Here is a 23,124-nt window from a genome sequence, read left to right as displayed (position 1 = left end):
ACGGGTGCTTGTCTGAACGGAGTTTGTACATTCTCCCCGTGACCAGCGTGGGTTTTCTCCAGGTGCTCCAGTTTCCTTCCACACTCCAAAGATGTGCAGGTTTGTAGAGGTTAAATTGTAAATTGTCCCGAGTGTGTGTTGGATAGCGTTGGTGTGCGGGGATCGCTGGTCGGCGTGGACTCGGTGGGACGAAGGGCCTGTTCCCGCACTGTATCTCCAAACTAAACCAATGCAGCTGCAAAGGGTAAATAGAGTCATAGAGGGCAACACAGTGTCGCAGCGAAAGTTGCTGCCTTACAGCGCCAATGACCTGGGTTTGATCCGGACTACGGATGTACTCAGCCTTGGGTGAGTTGGCACCTGTTACTAAAGTAGACAACCTGTGTTTCAGTCATACCAGTTAACCACGGGTTTCTCCTGGTGCTCAGGTTTCCACCCACATTCCAAAGATGTACAGGTTTGTCGGCTTCTGTAAATTTACCCGAGTGTGTAGAATAGAACTAGTGTACGGGTGATCATTGGTCAGCATGGACTCGGTGGGCCGAAGGGCCTGTTTCCACACTGTATCTCTAAATCTAAAACTAAAAGCTGTTTAGCATGGTAAGAGGCCGTTCAGCCCTCCTTGCCCATTCCGACCAAGTTAGCAAGCTGGCTAATCCCATTTACTAGCATGTGGCCCCAAATCCTTCCTGTCCATATATCCGTCCAAATGCTAGTGATTGAATGAACGATATAGCGTTCAATCAGGAAAGGCTCCATGCTCACCATCGATCACACACTCGCAATAGTTCTGTGTTCTCCCGCTTTCTCATCCACTCCTTACACACTAGGGGCAATTTGCAGAGGCCAATTAACCTACAAATCTGCACATCTTTAGGCTGTGGGAGGAAAATGGAGCACCCAGAGGAAACCCATGTAGGCACAGGGAGAAGGTGCAAACTCCTCACAGACAGCACCTGAGATCAGGATCGAACCTGGGTCTCTGGCACTGTGAGGCAGCAGCTCTATCAGCTGTGCCACTGTGAACCCCCCCCCCCCCTTCCCACCCCCATGTCTTTTAGTATATAATGGTAAGTGTTGTTTCTGGTTTATTTTAGGTATCATACTTGTGGCTATTAATCCATACAAACAGCTACCCATCTATGGGGATGTCATCATCCATGCCTACTGTGGGCAGAACATGGGCGATATGGATCCTCATATCTTTGCCGTGGCGGAGGAAGCGTACAAGCAAATGGCCAGGTTAATCCTTCCATTCGATGGGTTCAAAATGAAAGTCAGATCCATGTCCATGAATGATGGGGACCCGTGTAACGTTTCTGTGAGATTGTAAATGCGCCATCAAAATCAATTCCACTTTCAAACAGAAATCCGATACAATTCAATGAAAATCCTGGTTTCAAAAGTGCATCAGGTTCTTGGATGTTACCAAGGCCTGACCATTTCTCCTTCCATCCCCACCGTTTTGTATGTGATTAATATTTATAAATAGTTTTCAATGTTTGCATGTTTATCCAATGGAAGATGCTGCCTTAGGGCGGCACGGTGGCGCAGCGGTAGAGCTGCTGCCTCGCGGCGCTGGAGACCCGGGTTCGATCCTGACCTTGGGTGTTTGTGCGGAGTTTGCACGTTCTCCCCGAGACCACGTGGGCTTCCTCTGGGTGCTCCGGTTTCCTACCACATCCCCAATATGTGGTTGTTACAACACAAAATACGTGCTGGATTTTAGGTTAGTTAGCTTATAAACTTGCCCCTAACGTGTCGGAAGTGGATGAGATAATGGGACAACATAGAAGAACTAGTTAGAATGGGTCGGCATGGACTTGGTAGACCGAAGGGCCTTTTTCCATGCTGTATCTTTCAATCAAGAAATGCTGATAGTAATTTGAGATTTGGATACAATGATTAAGTGCTAATCTTAATTTAGGATGCCAACAATCCTATTCACCATATGTTGTATGTGTTTGCCTCTTCAATGTGAAGCTGGACAGCATGGAAACAGGCCCTCCAATCTATTTTGGTTCTGCTAAATAAGCTAGTCCTGTTTGGTCCATAGCCATCTAAACCCTTCCTATCCCTATATCTGTCCCTATATCAGAAATGTATTTTAAAAGTCTTAATTACATCCACTTCTACAGCTTCCTCTGGCTTCAATTTATGAATGTTTTCCCACAAGGTCATGTACTATTAATTTTAGTTGTGTTTCAAGCAGATGAAATTCCTTGAAGGGGAACTAAATGCTATGCCTCCTAATGTTAGGAAGAATCGGAACCAGTCTATCATCGTGAGCGGAGAGTCCGGTGCTGGCAAGACTGTATCTGCCCGATATGCCATGAGATATTTTGCCACTGTCAGCAAATCCAGCAGCAAGGATTGTGTCGAAGATAAAGTCCTTGCGTCCAATCCTATAACGGAGGTAGGAAGTGGTACCGCAGTTAAATAATCAATAACCTTGAAACGATTAAAATCCTTAACAAAGCTAATTAGATAATCCATTGTTTGGTGTAAATTATGAGTTATATTTTTGATCATTTGTTATTAGTGCTGGTTTGCATATCAATTCAAAGCTAAACTGCGTTTATCACCATTTTTTCTATCAATATACTGTGCTTTTTTTTTAATTTTGTGACCAATCAACTTTTAATTTAATAAACAAATAACTAAATAGGGTGGCACAGTGGCAAAGTGGTAGAGTTCTAGAGTCATAGAGTGATACAGTGTGGAAAAAGGCCCCTTGCAGCAATATCTCCTTGTTTCCAGGCCATTGGAAATGCAAAGACAACACGTAATGACAACAGCAGCCGCTTCGGTAAATATACCGAGATCAGCTTCGATAACCGATATCGCATCATCGGCGCTAACATGAGAACGTACCTGCTGGAAAAGTCCCGCGTGGTCTTTCAGGTAAGGGTCACACTGATGTATTCCCATACTGACCTTTCTGTCCTGGGCCTCCTCCATTGTCAGAGTGAGGCCCAGCGCAAATTGGAGGAACAGCACCTCATATTTCGCTCGGGCAGCTTACACCCCAGCGGTATGAACATTGACTTCTCTAATTTCAAGTAACTCTTGCTTTCCCTCTCTCCCAATCCCTCCCCCCTTCCCAGTTCTCCGACCAGTCTTGTTATCTCCGGCTACATTTTATCTCTGTTTGCTTCGTTGTTACCTTCTCCCAACTAACAATGATCTATTCTACATTTTCCTTGATCTCCATTCCCTTTGCCCTGGATTCACGCCTTACACTTCCTTATCTATGTATCTCCCTCTCCCTTAACATCTGTCTGAAGAAAGGTCTTGACCCGAAATGTCACCCTTTCCTTCTCTACAGAGATGCCTCCTGTCCCGCTGAGTTACTCCAGCATTTTGTGTCTATCTTCGGTTTAAACCAGCATCTGCAGTTCCTTCCTGCACACAATGTATGGTTTTAGAGTCGTAGGGTGATGCATTGTGGAAGCAGGCTCTTCTGCCCAACTTGCCCACACTGGTTAACATACCCCAGCTACACTAGTCCCACCTGCCTGCACTTGGTTCATATCCCTCCAAACCTGTCCTATCCATGTACCTGTCAAACTGTTTCTTAAATGTTGCGATAGTCCCTGCCTCAACTACCTCCTCTGGCATCTTGTTCCATACACCCTCTGTGTGAAAAAGCTGCACTGTTTTATGTTCTGTTGTGCACCATCACATATTAACCAACTCGTAGTTTTACGCACCATTCCTATTTCATGCTGAATTGTTGGCTCATGATATCAAATGATAAAGCACCCCGATGTTCCAATTATACCCCCACTTTTGCAATAACTTTGCCATATCTATTTGTAATATTTAGACAGAAAATGAGAGGAATTATCATATATTCTACCAACTCTGTGCATCTGCTGACAGAAAGGAGTTCGAGCATCTAAAATTAGGTAGGTGTTTTGACAACTTCCTACTTTGAAATCTATTTCATGGCAAGTTGTTTTAGTCTGCTGACAAAATATCTGTGATACAATCAGGGCGACATTAGTGAAATATAGTTTCTCTGTAATAACAAGAAACTGCAGATGCCGGTTTATACCAAAGATAGATACAAAATGCTGAAGTTACTCTGCAGATCAGGCAGCATCTCTGGAGAAGAGGGTGGCAAATGGCACAGCAGGAGAGTTGCTGCCTTGCAGCACTAGGGATGGGGTTGGAGATTGCGACCTTCATGTGGTCCACCCTGTTTCAACAAATGCAATCAACCTGGCGTGCACAAACAGAAGATCAAATAGAACAATAGATCAACCCGTCTGAAGAAGGGTTTCGGCCCGAAACGTTGCCTTTTTCCTTCGCTCCATAGATGCTGCTGCACCCGCTGAGTTTCTCCAGCCTTTTTGTGTACCATCAAATAGAACAAGTTGTCTTACAACTTTAGGCTGTGCACGCCATACGCAGAAGAAGAAGCACTAGGGACCCTGGTTCAATTCTGACTAAGGGTACTGTCTGTACAGAGTTTGTACGATCTCCCTGTGACCATGTGGGTTTTCTCCAGGTGCTCCAGTTTCCTCCACACATTCCAAAGACGTGCAGGTTAATTGCCTTCTGTAAATTGTGCAGGATGTGAAATAGGGTTAACATAGAACCAGTATATGGGTGATCCTTGGTCAGCGTAGACTCAATGGGCTGAAGGGCCTGTTTCCACATTGTATGTCTAAACTAATCTAACATAGATAGGTGAGGAAATTCGACTGAGGAAAAGTCCCGACCCAAAACATCACCTATCCATTTTCCTATTCAGACTATTATCTAAATGGTGGCCGACTAGGAAAAGGGGAGATGCAGCGAGACCTGGGTGTCATGGTACACCAGTCATTGAAAGTAGGCATGCAGGTGCAGCAGGCAGTGAAGAAAGCGAATGGTATGTTAGCTTTCATAGCAAAAGGATTTGAGTATAGGAGCAGGGAGGTTCTACTGCAGTTGTACAGGGTCTTGGTGAGACCACACCTGGAGTATTGCGTACAGTTTTGGTCTCCAAATCTGAGGAAAGACATTATTGCCATAGAGGGAGTGCAGAGAAGGTTCACCAGACTGATTCCTGGGATGTCAGGACTGTCTTATGAAGAAAGACTGGATAGACTTGGTTTATACTCTCTAGAATTTAGGAGATTGAGAGGGGATCTTATAGAAACTTATAAAATTCTTAAGGGGTTGGACAGGCTAGATGCAGGAAGATTGCTCCCGATGTTGGGGAAGTCCAGGACAAGGGGTCACAGCTTAAGGATAAGGGGGAAATCCTTTAAAACCGAGATGAGAAGAACTTTTTTCACACAGAGAGTGGTGAATCTCTGGAACTCTCTGCCACAGAGGGTAGTCGAGGCCAGTTCATTGGCTATATTTAAGAGGGAGTTAGATGTGGCCCTTGTGGCTAAGGGGATCAGAGGGTATGGAGAGAAGGCAGGTACGGGATACTGAGTTGGATGATCAGCCATGATCATATTGAATGGCGGTGCAGGCTCGAAGGGCCGAATGGCCTACTCCTGCACCTAATTTCTATGTTTCTATGTTTCTCCAGAGATGCTGCCTGACCCGCTGAGTTACTCCAGCCTTGTGTGTCTCTCTTTGGTATAAACCAGCATCCGCAGTTCTCTGTTACGATATTTGTGAACTAAAGTTTCCCTATGTTGTCTTACACCTTTTCTAATGAGATCAATTTAAATTATTCACAGATGTTGCAGAAAACTTCAGTTACGTGAGCAAGGGTGGAAACGCTGTCATTGACGGCGTCAACGACCAGACTGATTTCATTGAAACTCAAAAAACTTTTTCGCTGCTGGGTACGTGTGGGGGATTGGCACAACTTCTGACGTGGGTCAGTGTTATTGTAATATTGTTCCCTGCCCTTGGAACAAAGTTGCTCCCTTATCCCTTTCTGTCAGGGCAACACAGTGGCGCAGCGGTAGAGTTGCAGCCTTACAGCGTTCGCAAGACCCGGGTTCGATCCCGACTACGGGTGCTGTCAGTACGTTCTCCCCGTGACCTGCGTGGGTTTTCTCCGAGATCTTCTGTTTCCTCCCACACTCCAAAGACGTACAGGTTTGTAGGTTAATTGGCTTGGTGCAAATGTAAATTGTCCCTAGTTTGCGTAAGACAGTGTTAATGTGCGGGGATCGCTGGTCGGCCCGGAGGGTCTGTTTCTGCGCCGTATCTCTTTTAAAAAAAAAAAAAAAAATCTAAAATCTGATTGAGGTGGCTCTGGCTGAGGTTCCTTGTGATAAAATAGATGAAACAGTCAATGGAAATGGAAATCTGTATTTCAGGTCTGAACAAAGACTTTCAAATGGATGTCTTCAAAGTATTGGCAGGAATTCTTCACTTGGGAAATGTACAAATTAGATCTTTGAGTGAAGAAAAATCTGAAGTCAAAGTAAGTTTGCAGCATTTAAATCTATCGTGATTTATGATCCACCGCTGATTTTCCGGCAACTCCCGTTCCAGAGCCTTGCCGTATTATCCGTTTTGCCGGACCGACAGAGGTCACGGCCTTTGGGGGGGGGCAGAGATACGGAGTCGGCCTCAGAGGTCGGCTATGGGTCCGGTTCTGCCAACTCCGACCGGGACTGAGCTCCAGAGCCCCGGTCACAGGCGACAAATTCAACCCGCCGATCGGCCGCGCTAATCCTGATGAGGTCAAGATCGCCACGTCCCCGGACCAAGGCACCACATTTTCAGGTGGGAATTCCCGGGGGATTTCTCGTGTGATGGCATAACTTAATCCAGATTAAAGGAGGTGCCGAATCACCAGTTGCTGAAAAATCGGTGGTGGACCTATACAATATTACTCTGTATGTTTAACATTGATGCTCCACTGATATTGATTGATTGATTGATTGAGTAATTGATTGATTGAAACAGCATGAAACAGGCCCTTCGGCCCACCGAGCTGACCATCGATCACGCCCTCATACTATTTTCTATGCTATCCCATTTTCGCATCCACTCCCTACGCACTAGGGGCAATTTTACGGAGGCCAATTAACCCTCAAACCTGCTGGTCTTTGGGCTACGGGGGGAATCCAGAACACCCGTAGGAGACCCACACAGTCACAGGGAGAACGTGCAAACACCACACGGACAGCACCCAAGGTCAGGATTGAACTGTGGATTCTGGCGCTGTGAGGCAGCAGCTTTATCAACACTGCCACTCTCAGATTAATCCCTCCATTCCAGGAATTGTCTGGTAAATCTTTGTTACTCTCCCTCTATTAGGGTCATGCTTCCTTACCCAAGAAGATCAGAGCAGTACTCAATACTCCCGATGTAGTCTCAACAGGGCTTTGTGTAATTGGAACAATATATCTCCATCCTCCACTCAAAACATTGTGCAATAAAGCCGAACATGACATTTGCCTTCCTAATCATAGAAACATAGATACAGGAGTAGGCCCTTCGAGCCAGCACCGCCATTCAATATGATCATGGCTGATCATCCAAAATTAGTACCCCGTTACTGCTTTTTCCCCATATCCCTTGATTCCCTTAGCCCTATAAAGAGCTAAATTAATACGGAGACGGCTACAGAGCTTTGAAGTCTAAAGGGCCTGTTCCACTTGGGCGTCGTTTGCGCGTCAGGCAGATGGCGTGCGATGATTTTGTATATCCCCAAATCCTGGGGCGCCCTGCACGTCACCACGTACCATGCGCGTGTAATGCGCACCATGCGCTCATCACGTGCGCGTCACGACCAGTGTGTCGTGAGGTGTAAATGATGTCGCGTAAATGACACCCACGTGGGACGGGCCCTAAAGAATGAACTTGTAATGATCATCCACCTACTTTGTTTGCTTATAAACAGCGCGACGATCATCATCTTCGAGTGTTTAGTGAACTTCTTGAGCTGAAGGTGGAGGAGATGGCTTACGGACTCTGCCACCGAAAGATTGCTACCGGCTCGGACACTGTGATCAAACCCATGACCAAAGTTCAAGCAGTCAACGCCAGGGATGCATTGGCCAAGCACATCTACTCCAAGCTCTTCAGCTGCATCGTGGAGCACATCAACAAGGCTCTGCAGTTTTCCGGAAAGCAACACACCTTCATTGGTGTATTGGACATTTATGGGTAATGGCAACCGTGTATGATGTGTTCATTCTGCAGGGAGATATCAGTGTTGTTTTTAGTTTAGAGATACAGCACGGAAACAGACCCTTTGGCCCATCGATCCGCGCCGACCAGGGATCCCCGCACACTAATGCTATCTTACACACACTAGGGACAATTGACAATCATACCAAGCTGATTAACCCACAGACCTGTACGTAGTTAAAGTGTGGGAGGAAACTGGAGCACCTGGAGAAAACCCACGTGGTCGCAGGGAGAACGTACAAACTCCGTAGAGACAAGCACCCGTAGTCAGGATCGAACCCGGGTCTCTGGCGCCGTAAGGCAGCAGCACGATCGCTGTGCTACCATGCCACCCATACTTCAAGCCATAGAGCTGTACAGCATGGAAACCGGCCCTTCAGCCCGTCATGTCCATGGTGACCATGTTGACATTCCAGGCTAATCCAGTTTGCCTGTATAAAACCACAAGATATAGAAGCAGAAGTTGGCCATTTGGCCCATCAAATGTGTACTGTCATTTGATAATGGATGATCTATTTTTCCCTCACAACCCCATCTCCTGCCTTCCCTCTGAAACCTTTGATGCCCTTACCAATCAAGAACCTATCAGCCTCCGTTTTAAAAATACCTGATGACTTGGCCTCCACAGCCGTCTATGGGAATGAATTCAATAGGTTCATCATCCTCTAGCTAAAGAAATCCTCATCTTTCTAAATGTGCGTCTTTTCCCTCTGAGGCAGTGGCCTTTAGTCCTGGACTCTACCACACATGGAGATATCCTCCACATCCACTCTAACGAGACATTTCATTATTCGGCAGATTATTTGGTCGATAGCCATTTAAACTCTCCTTATGAATAACATGAGTTTTCCTCAGTCCATGGTATCTAATGTGGAACAGCACTCGGTGTTTAGTTCAGTTTGGTTTAAAGATACGGCATGGAAACAGGCCCTTCGAGTCCGTACTGACCAGCGACCCCCGCACACTAACACTACCCTACACACACAAGAGACAATTTTACATTTACACCAAGCCAATTAACCTACAAACCTGTACGCCTTTGGCGTGTGGGAGTAAACCGAAGATTTCAGAGAAAACCCACGCAGGTCACGGGGAGAACGTGCAAACTCCGTACAGACAGCACCCGTAGTCATGATTGAACCCTTGTCTCTGGCGCTGTGAGGCAGCAACTCTACTGCTGTGCCACCATGCCACACCATGTTCTAGTTGACAAAACTGCAAGATGCTCAAAATTGGACCCTCTAACCCTTGGTTAAATGTTGCCATTGTACCAGCAAGCACGTGAATCTGTAGACAACAAGGAACTGCGATGCTAGTTTACGCAAAAAGACAGAAAGCGCTGGTGAATCTGACTGTGTGACGTGGGTTTTTATTGTAATATGTTCGTTCAAAAGACAAGTAAAGGTTGTTATTTGTATCCCTTTAGGTTTGAAACCTTTGACATGAATAGTTTTGAACAGTTCTGTATAAATTATGCCAATGAAAAACTGCAACAGCAATTTAATTTGGTGAGTATTTGGACTGCCTGCTTCATTTATATTATGTTTGTCAATTTGATTATAATTTTATCCTTGATAAACAGTGACAATGACTGTATTTAACTACCCATATCTTTGCACTAAATGTTGCCGTTACAGTTTAGTTTATTGTCACGTGTACTGAGGTACAGTGAAAAGATTTTGTTGCGGGCTAACCAGTCAGCAGAAAGATAATACATGGTCACATTTACAGCGTATAGATACACGATAAAGAAATAATGTTTAGTGCAAGGTAAAGCCAATCAAGGATAGTCCAAGGGTCATCAATGAGGTAGATAGTAGTTCAGGACTGCTCTCTGGTTGTGGTAGGATGATTCAGTTGCCTGATAAAAGCTGGGAAGGTGTGCGTTTTCACACTTCTAAACTTTTTCCCGATTGGAGAGGGGAGACGAGGGAGAGACCAGGGGGCGACTTGTCATTGATTATGCTGCTGCCCCTTGACGATGCAGCGTGAGGTATCAATGGAAGGGAGGTTGGTTGGTGTGATGGTCTGGGCTGCATCCACAATTCGCTGCAATATCCTGCGGCCTTGGATGGTGCTGTTTCCAAACCAAGCTGTGATGTTTCTTGATTATGACTATCGCCCCATAGATCTGCTGTGCCAGTGCATTGAGCAAGTCAAAGACTGGATGTGCCAAAATTTCCTCCAACTAAATAAGGACAAAACGGAGATAATTGTTTTTGGTGCTAAAAAAGAAAGGCTTAAAGTAACCCAACACCTTCCCTCTCTGTCCGTGAAAACTTCAAACAAAGCCAGAAATCTTGGGGTTATTATGGATTCAGATTTACATTTCGACAGTCACATCAAATCAGTAACAAAATCGGCCTACTATCACCTTGAAAACGTAGCAAGATTAAGAGGCCTCATGTCAGCTCAAGACTTAGAAAAACTTGTACATGCCTTTATTATTAGTAGGCTAGATTATTGTAACGGTTTCCTTGCAGGTCTTCCGAAAAAAACTGTCAGGCAGCTACAGCTTGTTCAGAACGCTGTTGCTAGAGTTCTAACAAAGACCAAAAAATTTGAACACATTACACCAATTCTTAAATCCTTACATTGGCTCCCTGTATGTCTTCTAGACCGCTAAGATCTTCTGAAACCAATCTGTTAGTGATTCCCAGAGTAAATACAAAACATGGGAAAGCAGGATTTAGTTACTATGCAACAAATAGCTGGAATAAACTTCCTGAAGATTTAAGACTTGCCTCAACTTTGACCACTTTTAAAACAAGACTGAAAACTTTTATGTTTACTTTAGCTTTCAGCTAAATCTTAACTACATTGCACTTTTAACTTTTGCACTTTTTATAATGCATTTTTAATTTTGCTTTTCTTTTCTTTTAATTCTATTTTATTTCATTTTATTATTTCATTTTATTGTATGACATGTTTTTATGTGAAGCACTTTGAGTCTGCCTCGTGTATGAAATGTGCTATATAAATAAGGTTGCCTTGCCTTGTCTTGCCTTGATTAAATGCTTTAAATAGTCTGTTGTATCCTTTATCCTTTATCTATGCTCTGTGGACGACTTAATTATATTTATGTGTTGTCTTTTTTTACTGGATAGCATGCAAATGAAGACTTTTCACCCTATCTTGATACACGTGACAATAATAAGCTAAACTGACTATAATATTTTAAAAAATGACGATTAAACGTTTTAAAGGTGAATCTGCAGAATTCTTTGGCACAGAAGGCTGTGGAGGTCAAGTCAATGGATATGTTTAAGTCCGGGATAGATAGATTCTTGATTAGTACGGGTGTCAGAGGTTATGGGGAGAAGGCAGGAGAATGGGGTTAGGAGGGAGAGATAGATCAGCCATGATTGAATGGCGGAGTAGACTTGATGGGCCGAACGGCCTAATTCTACTCCTATCACATGACCTGATAAATATATTAATCTCTCCAGCATGTGTTTAAACTGGAACAAGATGAATACATGAAGGAGGACATCCCATGGACATTGATAGAGTTCAACGATAACCAGCCGTGCATTGACTTGATAGAGGCTAAGATGGGCATATTGGAGTTGCTCGATGAGGAATGTCTGGTAAGTAGGACGTTCTTAAATAATTGTTGACTGTTTAAGAGACGCTGGCAATCCATATTCCACCTGGGTAGCTCACAACACAAAGGTACAAACGCTGACATCTCCAATTTCACGTCACTCTCCCCCTCCACTCTGGTGTGCACACATGCCCCCCACCATCTCCCTCCACCCTGGTCAACTCCACACAACTCCATACGGCTCCGGCGATCGAAGTGGGACCGGCCCTGCGAGGCCGTATGTCTCAAGTGACCACGTTAGGTTGCGCTTGATGCATGGAGTCGCATGCTCATGGGACAGGCCCTTTAGGTAACTGCTGTGATGTCCAAAGGGAAGAGCATGAATGATGCCACTGGTCATTCTTGTTGTTGCTGCAGCTTACAATACATTTTTGTCTATTGAAGACCATAACTGGCTGCTGATAGTAAAATTACTGCTGGAGACACAAGCAGATGCTCCAATCTTGAGCAAACATGAAGGGAGAACTGGAGGAACTCAACGGGTCAGGCAGCATCTGTGGAGCGAATGGGCAGATGATGTTTTGGATCGGAATTCAGGAGCACATGAGTTTGAAGAAGGGTCCAGACCTGAAACATCATCTGACCACAGAGGTTGCCTGACCCGCTGAGTTCCTCCAGCACTTCGTAGATACCAATGGCATGTTGGCCATCCACCAAGTACGTGTCTCTCCATATTGTCTACACAGCTGCCGCAGGGAACTGAGGACAATTGGCTTCAGAAACTACAGAATAACTACTTGAACAAGAACCCTCTCTTTGAGAAGCCCAGAATGATGAGGAAGGCTTTCATCATCCAGCACTTTGCTGACAAGGTGAGTGGCTCCAATACACTCCCTCTATACTCCACACCATCTTGGAGAAGCAGCCAACCTAATCAAAGACTTGTCCCACCCTGGTCATTCCTCCTCCCTCCTCCCTGATCCCATCAGCCAGAAGGTCCAGAAGCTTGAAAACGCACACCACCGGACTCGGGAATGTCTTCACCTCTGGTATCCGGCTTCTGAATGGTCCTTCCACGAGCTTGGGCACTCTCCGATTTACCTTGACCCCATGGTACATCTCACACACTGTCTATGGAACTGTGTAGCAAGGTGCTGCTGATGCTGGTTTACACCAAAGATAGACACAAAATGCTGGAGTAACTCAGCAGGACAGGCAGCATCTCTGGAGAGAAGGAATAGGTGAAGGTTTGGGTCGAGTCCCTTCTTCACTGCAGAAGGGTCTCGACCCGAAACGTCACCTATTCATTTTCTCCAGAGATGCTGCCTGATCCGCTGAGTTACTCCAGCATTTTTTGTCTATCTTCGTGTCTATTGAACTGATGGGCTACAATGCTGAGAACCACATTCTGCACTCAGTATCTTCCCCATTGCTCTATCTATTATACTTGAGTCAGGCGTGATTGTATGAATGTATCGTATTATCTGATCTGCCTCTGACTCTGCCTTGCCCTTGATGATTTCCACAAACATCAACGTATCAAACATAAAATTGCACTAAACATTATAGTCTTTATCCTGTACGAGAGCTTTTCACTGTACCTCGGTACACGTGACAATAAACAAAACTGAACTGAACTGTGGACGGGTTGATGTAATCGTGAATAGTCTTTTCACTAAAACACGGTGGCGCAGTGGTAAAGTTGCTGCCTTGCAGCGTTTACAGCACTAGAGACCCGGGTTCGATCCTGACCACGGGCGCTGTCTGTACGGAGTTTGCATGTTCTCCCTGTGAGGGTGCGGGTTTTCTCCGAGATCTCCGCTTTCCTCCCACATTCCAAAGACGTACAGGTTTGTACATGAATTGGTTTGGTGTAAATGTAAAATTGTCCCTAGTGTGTGTGTGTGTGTGTGTGTGTGTACGATAATAATAATAATAATAATGGATGGCATTTATATAGCGCCTTTCTAATACTCAAGGCGCTTTACATCGCATTATTCATTCACTCCTCAGTCACACTCGGTGGTGGTAAGCTACTTCTGTAGCCACAGCTGCCCTGGGGCAGACTGACGGAAGCGTGGCTGCCAATCTGCGCCTACGGCCCCTCCGACCACCACCAATCACTCACACACATTCACACACAGGCAAAGGTGGGTGAAGTGTCTTGCCCAAGGACACAACGGCAGTATGCACTCCAAGCGGGATTCGAACCGGCTACCTTCCGGTTGCCAGCCGAACACTTAGCCCATTGTGCCATCTGTCGTCCCTGTTAATGTGATAGTGTTAATGTGCGGGGATCGCTGGTCGGTGTGGACTTGGGGGTGGGGTGGGTTGTTTCCGCGCTGTATCTCTAAACTAAAACTAAAACTAAAATGAGATTTGATTACTTAGAGGCTTGGAATAATGGTAGTATCTTATTTCGACAAGGTGCAATATGAATGTGAAGGATTCCTGGAGAAAAACAGAGATACGTTGTATGAAGAACTGATCAATGTACTGAAGAAAAGTAAGGTTTGTAACCATCTCTGTAATGTAACATAGTTTAAGAGAGTCAAGGGTATTTCATTAAAGTTTTTACTTGCTGCAACCTAACAGGCCCGTGAACACAATGACACAAAGATAAATATACAATGATCAATAACACAATACATTAATGATTAGGGGCGGCACAGTATAATGGCGCAGTGGTAGAGTTGCTGCCTTACAGCAGCAGAGACCCGCGTTTGATCCTGTCTGTGTGGAGTTTGTACGTTCTCCCTGTGACCACGGGGGTTTTCTCCGGGTGCTCCGGTTTCCTCCCACACTCCAAAGACGTGCAGCTTTGAAGGATAATTGGATTTCACAAGTTGTAAAATAGTCCCTAGTGGGTGTAGGTTAGTGTACAGGGCACCATTAATAAACATATAAACATATTTACCATTTTAGAGGTGCTGCCTTTGCTTTAATCTTTGCTTTTTTTAATTTACACAGATCCATCTACTGGCTAATTTCTTCCGAGACAATGAATCGTCCACGGGGAACCTAAATGCGAACATTAAAGTCCGTGCGGCAAGAGCAGGCTTCAAATCCTTTAACAAGCAACACAGGACCACGGTCGGCAGTAAGGTACATTTGTTTCTTCTGTAGTGAGATCTTCTAACATAGTCGTGAATAAAAAAAACTTTAAAATCCTGCTTAAGTTATATTTAAATTATTTAATAAATAAGAAATAAATGTTTGACTTTCTAATCCTCTTTAAATTTTAAATTAATTACAGTTTCGTAGTTCTCTGCATCTGCTGATGGAGACCCTCAATGCCACAACCCCTCACTACGTACGATGTATTAAGCCAAATGATTTGAAGCTCCCATTTGAGTAAGTTGTCAACTTCTTAAAGTTGGTACCAAAATTTAAAATATTACATAATCTAAAAACGTGAGCAAAATATCAATTTCAAGTTTAATGCTGTGAGTTGAGGGCGGCACGGTGGCGCAGCGGTAGAGTTGCTGCCTCACAGCGCCAGAGACCCTGGTTCGACCTTGACTACGGGTGCTGTCTGTGCGGAGTTTGTCCGTTAATTAAATAAATAATAAGTATTATTATTGCACTGTTATTGGGGGGTTTTTTCTGAGGTTTTGTTATATTATTTATTACGATTACATATTCTGTTGTGCTGCAGCAAGTAAGAATTTCATTGTTTTATCTGGGACTTATGACAATAAAACACTCTTGACTTGACTGCATGGGTTTTCTCCGGGTGCTCTGGTTTCCTCCCACATTCCAAAGACTTACAAGTTTGAGGGTTAGTTGACTTTGGTAAAAATTGTAAATTGTCGCTAGTATGTAGGATCACGCTAATGTCCGGGAGATCGCTGGTCGGAGCAGACTCGGTTGGCAGAAGGGCCTGTTGCTGTGCTTTGTCTCTAAACTAAACTGAACTTGTGATTTTAGATATGATTGCAAGAGAGTGGTCCAGCAGCTGAGAGCGTGCGGCGTGCTGGAGACGATTCGGATCAGCGCACAAAGTTATCCTTCCAGGTAAACAACAGCCTTCGCAATCCTGTCATCACTATGTGAATCACAGAGCTGTACAGCAGGGAAACCAGCCCTTCGGCCCATCTTGTCCGTGCCGACCAAGTTGGCATGTTGGGCTAGTCACATTTGCATACATTTGGCCCACATCCATCTAAACCCTTCTTAACCATATATCTGTCCAAACGTCTTTTAAAAGTTGGGATTGTGTCACTTCTATAGGGCGGCACAGCGGTAGAGTTGCTGCCTTACTGTGGCAGAGACCCGGGTTCCATCCTGACTACGGGTGCTGTCTGTACGGAGTTTGCATGTTCTCCCTGTGACCACATGAGTTTTTTCCGGTGCTCTGGTTTCCTCCCACACTCCAATGACGGACCGGTCTGTAGGTTAATTGGCTTTGGTAAAGTAGTAAAATTGTCCCTGGTGCGTAGGATAGTACTGGTGCATGAGGCCGAAGGGCCTGTTTCTACGCTAAAGCCTCTAAAGTCAAAAGTCTAAAGCTTCCTCTGGCAGCTCGTTCTCGATCCAGACAACCCTCTGCTCCAAAGACTGCCTCTGAGGTCTCTCTCAAATCTCTCCTCTTCAGCCCACGCCCTTTAAAATCCTCTACCCTGGGGGGCGGGGAACAAGTGAAGTTGTGCAAAACACAAATGTAAATATTTCATTTTCAGATGGACATACTTTGAGTTCTTCGGCCGTTACCGTATTTTGATGTCGCAACACGATTTGGCAATAAACGACAAAAAACAGATTTGCAAAGAGGTCTTGCAACGTTTAATCCAGGTCGGTATGCAAAGGATACGCAGTTAAAACACTCTCATCCAACTTAGTATTGGAGTTCTTAGTATTGGAGTTCTATTCCTTTGTGAAGAAGGGTCTCGACCCGAAACGTCACCAATTCCTTCTGAAGAAGGGTCTCGACCTGAAACGTCACCTCTTCCTTCGCTCCATAGATGCTGCCTCACCCGCTGAGTTTCTCCAGCATTTTTGTCTACCTAGTATTAACCCTTGTCTGTGGCAACACTTTATTTCTTAACTGATCTCAGTTCCGATACTTGCCCCATTCAGACCAACATGTGATGTCTGACTCTGTGCATTTGTAGGGCCTTAGGAATTTGCTCCTGATGTGTAGAGACAGGGTACAAAAATGTGATCAGGTAGATCCAGTGTGAATAGGTGAACAATAGTCAGCATGGACTTCAAAGACAGACACAAAATGCTGGGGTAACTCATGGACCAGAAACGTCACCCATCCCTTCTCTCCAGAGCTGCTGCCTGTCCGGCAGAGTTACTTCAGTATTTTGTGTCTATCTTTGGTGTAACCCAGCAACTGCAGTTCCTGCCTACACATTTTGCCAGCAGGGACTCGATGGGCCGAAGGGCCTGTTTCCATGCTGTATCTTTCCATTCGATTCAATGTTGTTCTCTGTACACCAAGCATATTGGGTTTTAGTTTTGCTATTTCACTTTAGTGAATGATAACTATTTTGTTCCCTGCAGGATCCAAACCAATTTCACTTTGGTAAAACCAAGATTTTCTTCCGAGCAGGGCAAGTGGCCTATTTGGAAAAACTCCGCGCAGACAGGCTTAGGGCAGCATCAATCACCATTCAGAAAAATTATCGCTGCTGGATTCAACGAAAAAAGTTCCTCACACTCAAACGAGCTGCTATTATCCTACAGCAGTATGTTCGAGGCGAGCGTACCATACGGTAGGAACACTGCCCGCTACAATGAATTCATTGCTTGCTTTAGAAAACATTTGCAAAATTAAAAAAAAAAACGAATTTAATAAGAGAAGTATGTAAAAATTATAACATAGAAACGTAGAAAGTAGGTGCAGGAGTAGGCCATTCGGCCCTTCGAGCCAGCACCGTCATTCAATATGATTGTGACTGATCATCAAAAGTCATTACCCTGTTCCTGCTTTTTCCCCATATTAATTGATTCCATTAGCCCTTAGAGCTATTTCTAACCCTCTTTCTTGATTTATAGACAATAGACAACAGGTGCAGGAGTAGGCCATTCGGCCCTTCGAGCCAGCACCGCCGTTCCTCAAATTAGGAGTGATAGATAGGGTTAGGGTTAAACATAGAAATATAGAAAATAGGTGCATGAGGAGGCCATTCGGCCCTTCGAGCCAACACCGCCATTCATTGTGATCATGGCTGATCATCCACAATCAGTAACCCGTGCCTGTCTTCTCCCCATATCCCTTGATTCCGCTAGCCCCAAGAGCTCTATCTAACTCTCTTTTAAATTCGTCCAGTGATTTGGCCTCCACTGCCCTCTGTGGCAGAGAAATTCCACAAGTAACGAGTGGATGTGTTTGTTTCATTGAAGGCGCATGTTGACGGCCACAACCCTGAAGCAAGCGTGGGCAGTCGTCATCATCCAGAAGCATTGGCGCCGCTTCTTGGTACGGCGGCGTTACCAGCTCATCGTGGGGGCCATCGTAGTGATCCAGTCCCACACGCGCGGCTGGCTGGCCCGGAGACACTACCAGAAGGTAAGACCAAAGCCAGCGGCAGAGCAACCCGCTCAACTCCGACATGGTCTGCCATTTGTCCTTGTCAATGGGGCTGCACAAAGGGATGGTCGATAGCTTCAGGCTCCTCGGCATCTATGTCATCAGCAACCTAAACAAGGGCACAAGGTGATGGAGTAACTCAACAGATCAGACAGCATCTCTGGAGAACGTGGATAGGTGACGTTCAGGGTTGGGACCCTTCTTCAGACCAGCAACCTTATCTGAGCCCTTCACACTGGCGCGGTGATCAGCAATTCGCACTTTCCTAGGCTTCGGAGAAGATCCGGCATGTCCAAGTAGGATTTCCATGAACGTTTGGGCGGCACTGTGGAACGCGGTAGAACTACTGCCTTACAGCGCCAGAGACCCGGGTTTGATCCTGACTACGGAGTTTGTACGTTCTCCCCGTGACCTGCGTGGATTTTCTCCGAGATCTTCGATTTCCTCCCACACTCCAAGAACATACAGGTTTTTTGGTTAATTTGCCTGGTATAAATTGTAAAATTGTCCCTAGTGTGTGTAGGGTAGTGTTAATGTGCGGGGATCGCTGGTCGGTGCGGACTCGGTGGGCCGAAGGGCCTGTTTCTGCACTGTACCTCTAAACTAAACCTGCAGATTCACTACAGAAAATATTTGAATCTCAAGCTGGCATTGCAACAGCTCTGCTCTCGTCAGCCAGAACCTGCAAAGAGTGTTAAACACAACCCATTGCTACTTTTCCCCAGCATTTTTTTTTAATATAAGAAACCACTAAATAGATTTTATTTTCTCAATTGCTGATGTAGGACACCATGGAAGGTTGTCCTAACTTTGTTCAATATTTGTTACAGATGGTGAAAGACCAGAAAGCATTAATAATTCAAAAGCATGTCCGCGCTTGGCTGGTGAGACGCAGGTACCAAAGTATACGGCGTTTTGTCTTGAACATCCAACTCACGTTTCGTGTGAAACAACTCCACAGGAAACTGGACGAGCAGGTGGGTTTCATGTTTACCCGCCAGCTGGAAGCTAGACAGATATTGCATAAGTTCATAAGTTGTAGGTGCAGAATTAGGCCATTCGGCCCATCGAGTCTACTCCACCATTCAATCATGGCTGGTACACAAAATTGCTGGGGAAACTCAGCGGGTGCAGCAGCATCTATGGAGCGAAGGAAATAGGCGACGTTTCGGGCCGAAACCCTTCTTCAGTCTGAAGTCTGAAGAAGGGCTTCGGCCCGAAACGTCGCCTATTTCCTTCGCTCCATAGATGCTGCTGCACCCGCTGAGTTTCCCCAGCAATTTTGTGTACCTTCGATATTCCAGCATCTGCAGTTCCCTTTTGAACACATTCAATCATGGCTGATCTATCTCTCCCTCTCAACTCCATTCTCCTGCCTTCTCCCCATAACCCCTGACACCCGTACTAATTAGGGACCTATCTATCTCTGCCTTAAAAATATCCAATGACTTGGCCTCCACAGCCGTCTGTGGCAATGAAATCCACAGGTTCACCACACTCTGACTAAAGAAATTCCTCCTCATCTCCTTTCTTAAGGTACGTCCTTTTATTCTGTGGCTATGGCCTCTGGTCCTAGACTCTCCCACTAGTGGAAACATCCTCTCCACATCCACTCTATCCAGGCCTTTCACTATTTTGCATGTTTCAATGGGGGGGAAGTATATAAATGGGGTGCCCAGAACTGCAAACAGTGTTCCAACTGTAGCCCAACCAACGTCCTATCAATCATGGAATCCCGACTCTTGTACTCAATACCCTGGCCAGTGAAGGTGGCCATATCGAGTGCTTTCTTCACCACTCATTCTTTTTGTGTTGTGTTACTTTGGTAGTTCAGGGAAAAGGTCTGTGTTGCAACTGCTAAAGACTCCAAGACAGGAGTTCTTCCCAGAAGGCAGACAACCTGTTGACTCCCAGAGGCAGGAGTCGTGGAGTGTTGATGGTTTCATGGGGTGCCCTGAAAATGCATCCATAGTGGGCATAGAGTCTTACAAGGTGAAAACAGGCCCTTCGGCCCAACTTGCACACACTGACCAACATGTCCCATATACACTAGTCCCACCTGCCTGCATTTAGCCCATATCCCTCTAAATCCTTCCTATACATATAACTGTCTAAATGTTTCTTAAATATTGCAATTGTACCTGTCTCAACTACCTCTTCCGGCAGCTCGTTCCATACACCTACCACGCTATGTGTGAAAAAGTTACCCCTCAGATTCCTATTAAATCTTTCCTGCCTCACCTTAAACCTATGTCCTCTGGTTCTCAATTCCCCTCCTCTGGGCAAGAGACTGTGCGCCTGTCCGATCTATTCCTCTCCTGATTTTGTGCACCCATGTAAGATGACCCTTCATCTGTGCACAGACTCTTGGCTTTTCAAGGAGAACCTGGAGTGGTTTGACGAGATTGATGGTGGGGGGGGGGGGGGGGGGGGTAGAGGGAGGGAGGGAGGGGGAGGTGGGATGTTTCGGAAACCGGAGCACCCAGAGGAAATCCACGCCGTCACTGGGCGAATGTGCAACCTCCACACAGACAGCAACCGAGGTCAGGCTTGAACCCGGGTCTCTGCTACAGAGGGGCAGCAGCTCTGTGCAACCTCAAATCTCTGAGGTCCGCCTTCATGGGAACCTGAGGGGCTTTTGCACTCAGAGAGTGGTGAGCGTATGGAACGAGTTGCCAGTGGAGGTAGTTACAATAACAACATCTAAAATACATTTTGACAGGTTTAGAGGGATATGGGCCAAATGCAGCCAAATGGGACTAACTTAGAAGGATCTTCATGAGCGAGTTTAGCCGAAGGGCCTGTTTCCATGCAGTTGTAGGATTATGCAAGTAATTTTTCAGAAATATTGAATTAGTTGTGTAGCAGGTTTGTTATATGTTTCTATCTATCTTAATTACCCCTAGGTAAGAATTATTATGTGATTCATAAGCAAATATCAAGAAAATTATTTTGGACTGTAGCGTGATGTCTTAACATAGCACACTTGGGTTTATTTGCGCAAGTTTAAAATGACTTGGATGCAATGTTTTCAACAACTGAGCGGTTTTGACCCCTCCGTGTCTTGTTTGATACGTGGTGATTATTGAATTTGTTTTTGATAAAATAATTGTTGAATATATGCGTGAACCTCTCTGTGGTGTCTGGTGCCAGGGCAAAGAGAACAAAGGCTTGCTGGAACGCTTGACTTCCCTGTCTACGCTTCACTCGAGCGAAGCGGGTAAATTTCACAAAGTTGAGGAAGAGTTGAAGAAATCAATGACGCAAAAGAAATTCATCGAAGATCAAATGAAGAAAAGCAAGTCACAGACAGAGCAGGTGATTATTTCTGTGGAACAACACCGAGTCATATTCAACTAACTGTTGTCAAGGGGATGCATGCGGAAGAATTTAACTTTCTATTTATTTTATAAAGTTATCGCCAGGTCAGCTTAATACTAGTTTAGAGATAAAGTGTGGAGACCAGGCTCTTCGGCCCATCAAGTCTGCACTGACCAGCGATCCACACGCATTAACACTATCTTACACGCACTAGGGACAATTTTACATTTACACCAAGCCACCAAACCGGTACGTCTTTGGAGTGTGGGAGGAAACCGGAGATCACGGGGAGAACGTACAAACTCCGCAAAGACAGCACCCGTAGTTAGGGTCGAACTCTGGCGCTGTTATGCGGTAGCTCTACGGCTGCACCACCGTGCCTTCCATCGAAGAAGGATCTCGACCCCGAAACATCATCTGTCCATTCCCTCCACAGACGCTGCCTGACCTGCTGAGTTCCTCCAGCTCAAGACTGCAGCATCTGCAGTTCCTTGTTCCGCTATCTTAATTCTTTCGTTTATTTAAAAAATTCTCGCAGGTATTGTCGGAGCTTCGAAAGGAAACTTTATCACTGCGGGGCCAAAATGAGAAGTTGAAGAAGCAACACCAAGGTCAGACCCAAGAAATGAAAGGTATGGGTTTTCTCTGCAGAAGTAGATTTTGAAAGGCAAACACGAGAGATGTTAGTGCACAAGTAATAATAATAATAATGGATGGGATTTATATAGCGCCTTTCTAATAATCAAGGCGCTTTACATCGCATTATTCATTCACTCCTCAGTCACACTCGGTGGTGGTAAGCTACTTCTGTAGCCACAGCTGCCCTGGGGCAGACTGATGGAAGCGTGGCTGCCAATCTGCGCCTACGGCCCCTCTGACCACCACCAATCACTCACACACATTCACACACATTCACACACAGGCAAAGGTGGGTGAAGTGTCTTGCCCAAGGACACAACGACAGTATGCACTCCAAGCGGGATTCGAACCGGCCACCTTCAGGTTGCCAGCCGAACACTTAGCCCGTTGTGCCATCTGTCGTCCCTGTCGTCCCACAAGTACTAATGGTGCCAGGTGTTAGGTCCTCCAAGAACTGTTGGATGACTTCTGTCTGTCTTTTTGGGCGTGAAGAACAACAGTGGTCACGATGGCGCAGCGGTAGAGTTGCTGCCTTACATTGCCAGGGTCCCAGGTCCAATCCTGACCACGGGTGCTCACTGTACGGAGTTTGTACGTTCTCCCCGTGACCTGTGTGGATTTTCTCTGGGATCTCCGGTTTACTCCCACACTCCCAGACTTTCAGGTTTGTAGGTTAATTGGCTTCGGTAAAATAGTAAATTGTCCCTAGTGTGTGTAGGATAGTGTTATAGTGCGGGGATCACTGGCCGGTGCGGACTCGGTGGGCCAAACAGCCAGTTTCCGCGCTGTATCTCTAAAATAAAATAAACTGAAGGGTGCATAAAGGGTGTATACCTGCACATAGATACCAACCATTTTGAACATCACCTCTGACAGTGCAGTTGGCGCGACCTAGGAGAGTTAAGGGCCTGTCCCACCTGGGCGTGATTTGCGCGTGATTTATGCGACATCATTTACGTGTCACGACGTG

General features: G+C 45.5%; 1 protein-coding gene across 2 annotated transcripts in view; it reads left to right on the top strand.

Moving 5' to 3' along the window:
* The window catches only part of myo5c (myosin VC), a 74,691-nt gene that overhangs the window by 25,441 nt on the left and 26,126 nt on the right, over positions 1-23,124 (top strand). For both annotated transcript variants that reach the window (XM_033050061.1, XM_033050060.1), the window contains exons 4-23: positions 1,098-1,242; positions 2,260-2,416; positions 2,761-2,904; positions 3,830-3,911; positions 5,691-5,798; positions 6,282-6,388; positions 7,817-8,082; positions 9,533-9,614; positions 11,556-11,696; positions 12,400-12,525; positions 14,081-14,164; positions 14,624-14,758; positions 14,910-15,007; positions 15,584-15,670; positions 16,336-16,447; positions 17,165-17,376; positions 18,008-18,173; positions 19,025-19,171; positions 21,348-21,512; positions 22,054-22,147. In XM_033050061.1, the coding sequence (XP_032905952.1) occupies positions 1,098-1,242; positions 2,260-2,416; positions 2,761-2,904; positions 3,830-3,911; positions 5,691-5,798; positions 6,282-6,388; positions 7,817-8,082; positions 9,533-9,614; positions 11,556-11,696; positions 12,400-12,525; positions 14,081-14,164; positions 14,624-14,758; positions 14,910-15,007; positions 15,584-15,670; positions 16,336-16,447; positions 17,165-17,376; positions 18,008-18,173; positions 19,025-19,171; positions 21,348-21,512; positions 22,054-22,147 (2,658 nt within the window). The remainder of the gene's footprint in view (positions 1-1,097; positions 1,243-2,259; positions 2,417-2,760; positions 2,905-3,829; positions 3,912-5,690; positions 5,799-6,281; positions 6,389-7,816; positions 8,083-9,532; positions 9,615-11,555; positions 11,697-12,399; positions 12,526-14,080; positions 14,165-14,623; positions 14,759-14,909; positions 15,008-15,583; positions 15,671-16,335; positions 16,448-17,164; positions 17,377-18,007; positions 18,174-19,024; positions 19,172-21,347; positions 21,513-22,053; positions 22,148-23,124) is intronic.

Source organism: Amblyraja radiata, chromosome 34 (genome assembly GCF_010909765.2).
Source record: "Amblyraja radiata isolate CabotCenter1 chromosome 34, sAmbRad1.1.pri, whole genome shotgun sequence".
In the NCBI taxonomy this organism is placed as follows: Eukaryota; Metazoa; Chordata; class Chondrichthyes; order Rajiformes; family Rajidae; genus Amblyraja; species Amblyraja radiata.
The sequence above is the reverse complement of the archived record's forward strand: the minus strand, read 5'-3'. Positions and strand labels throughout refer to the sequence as shown.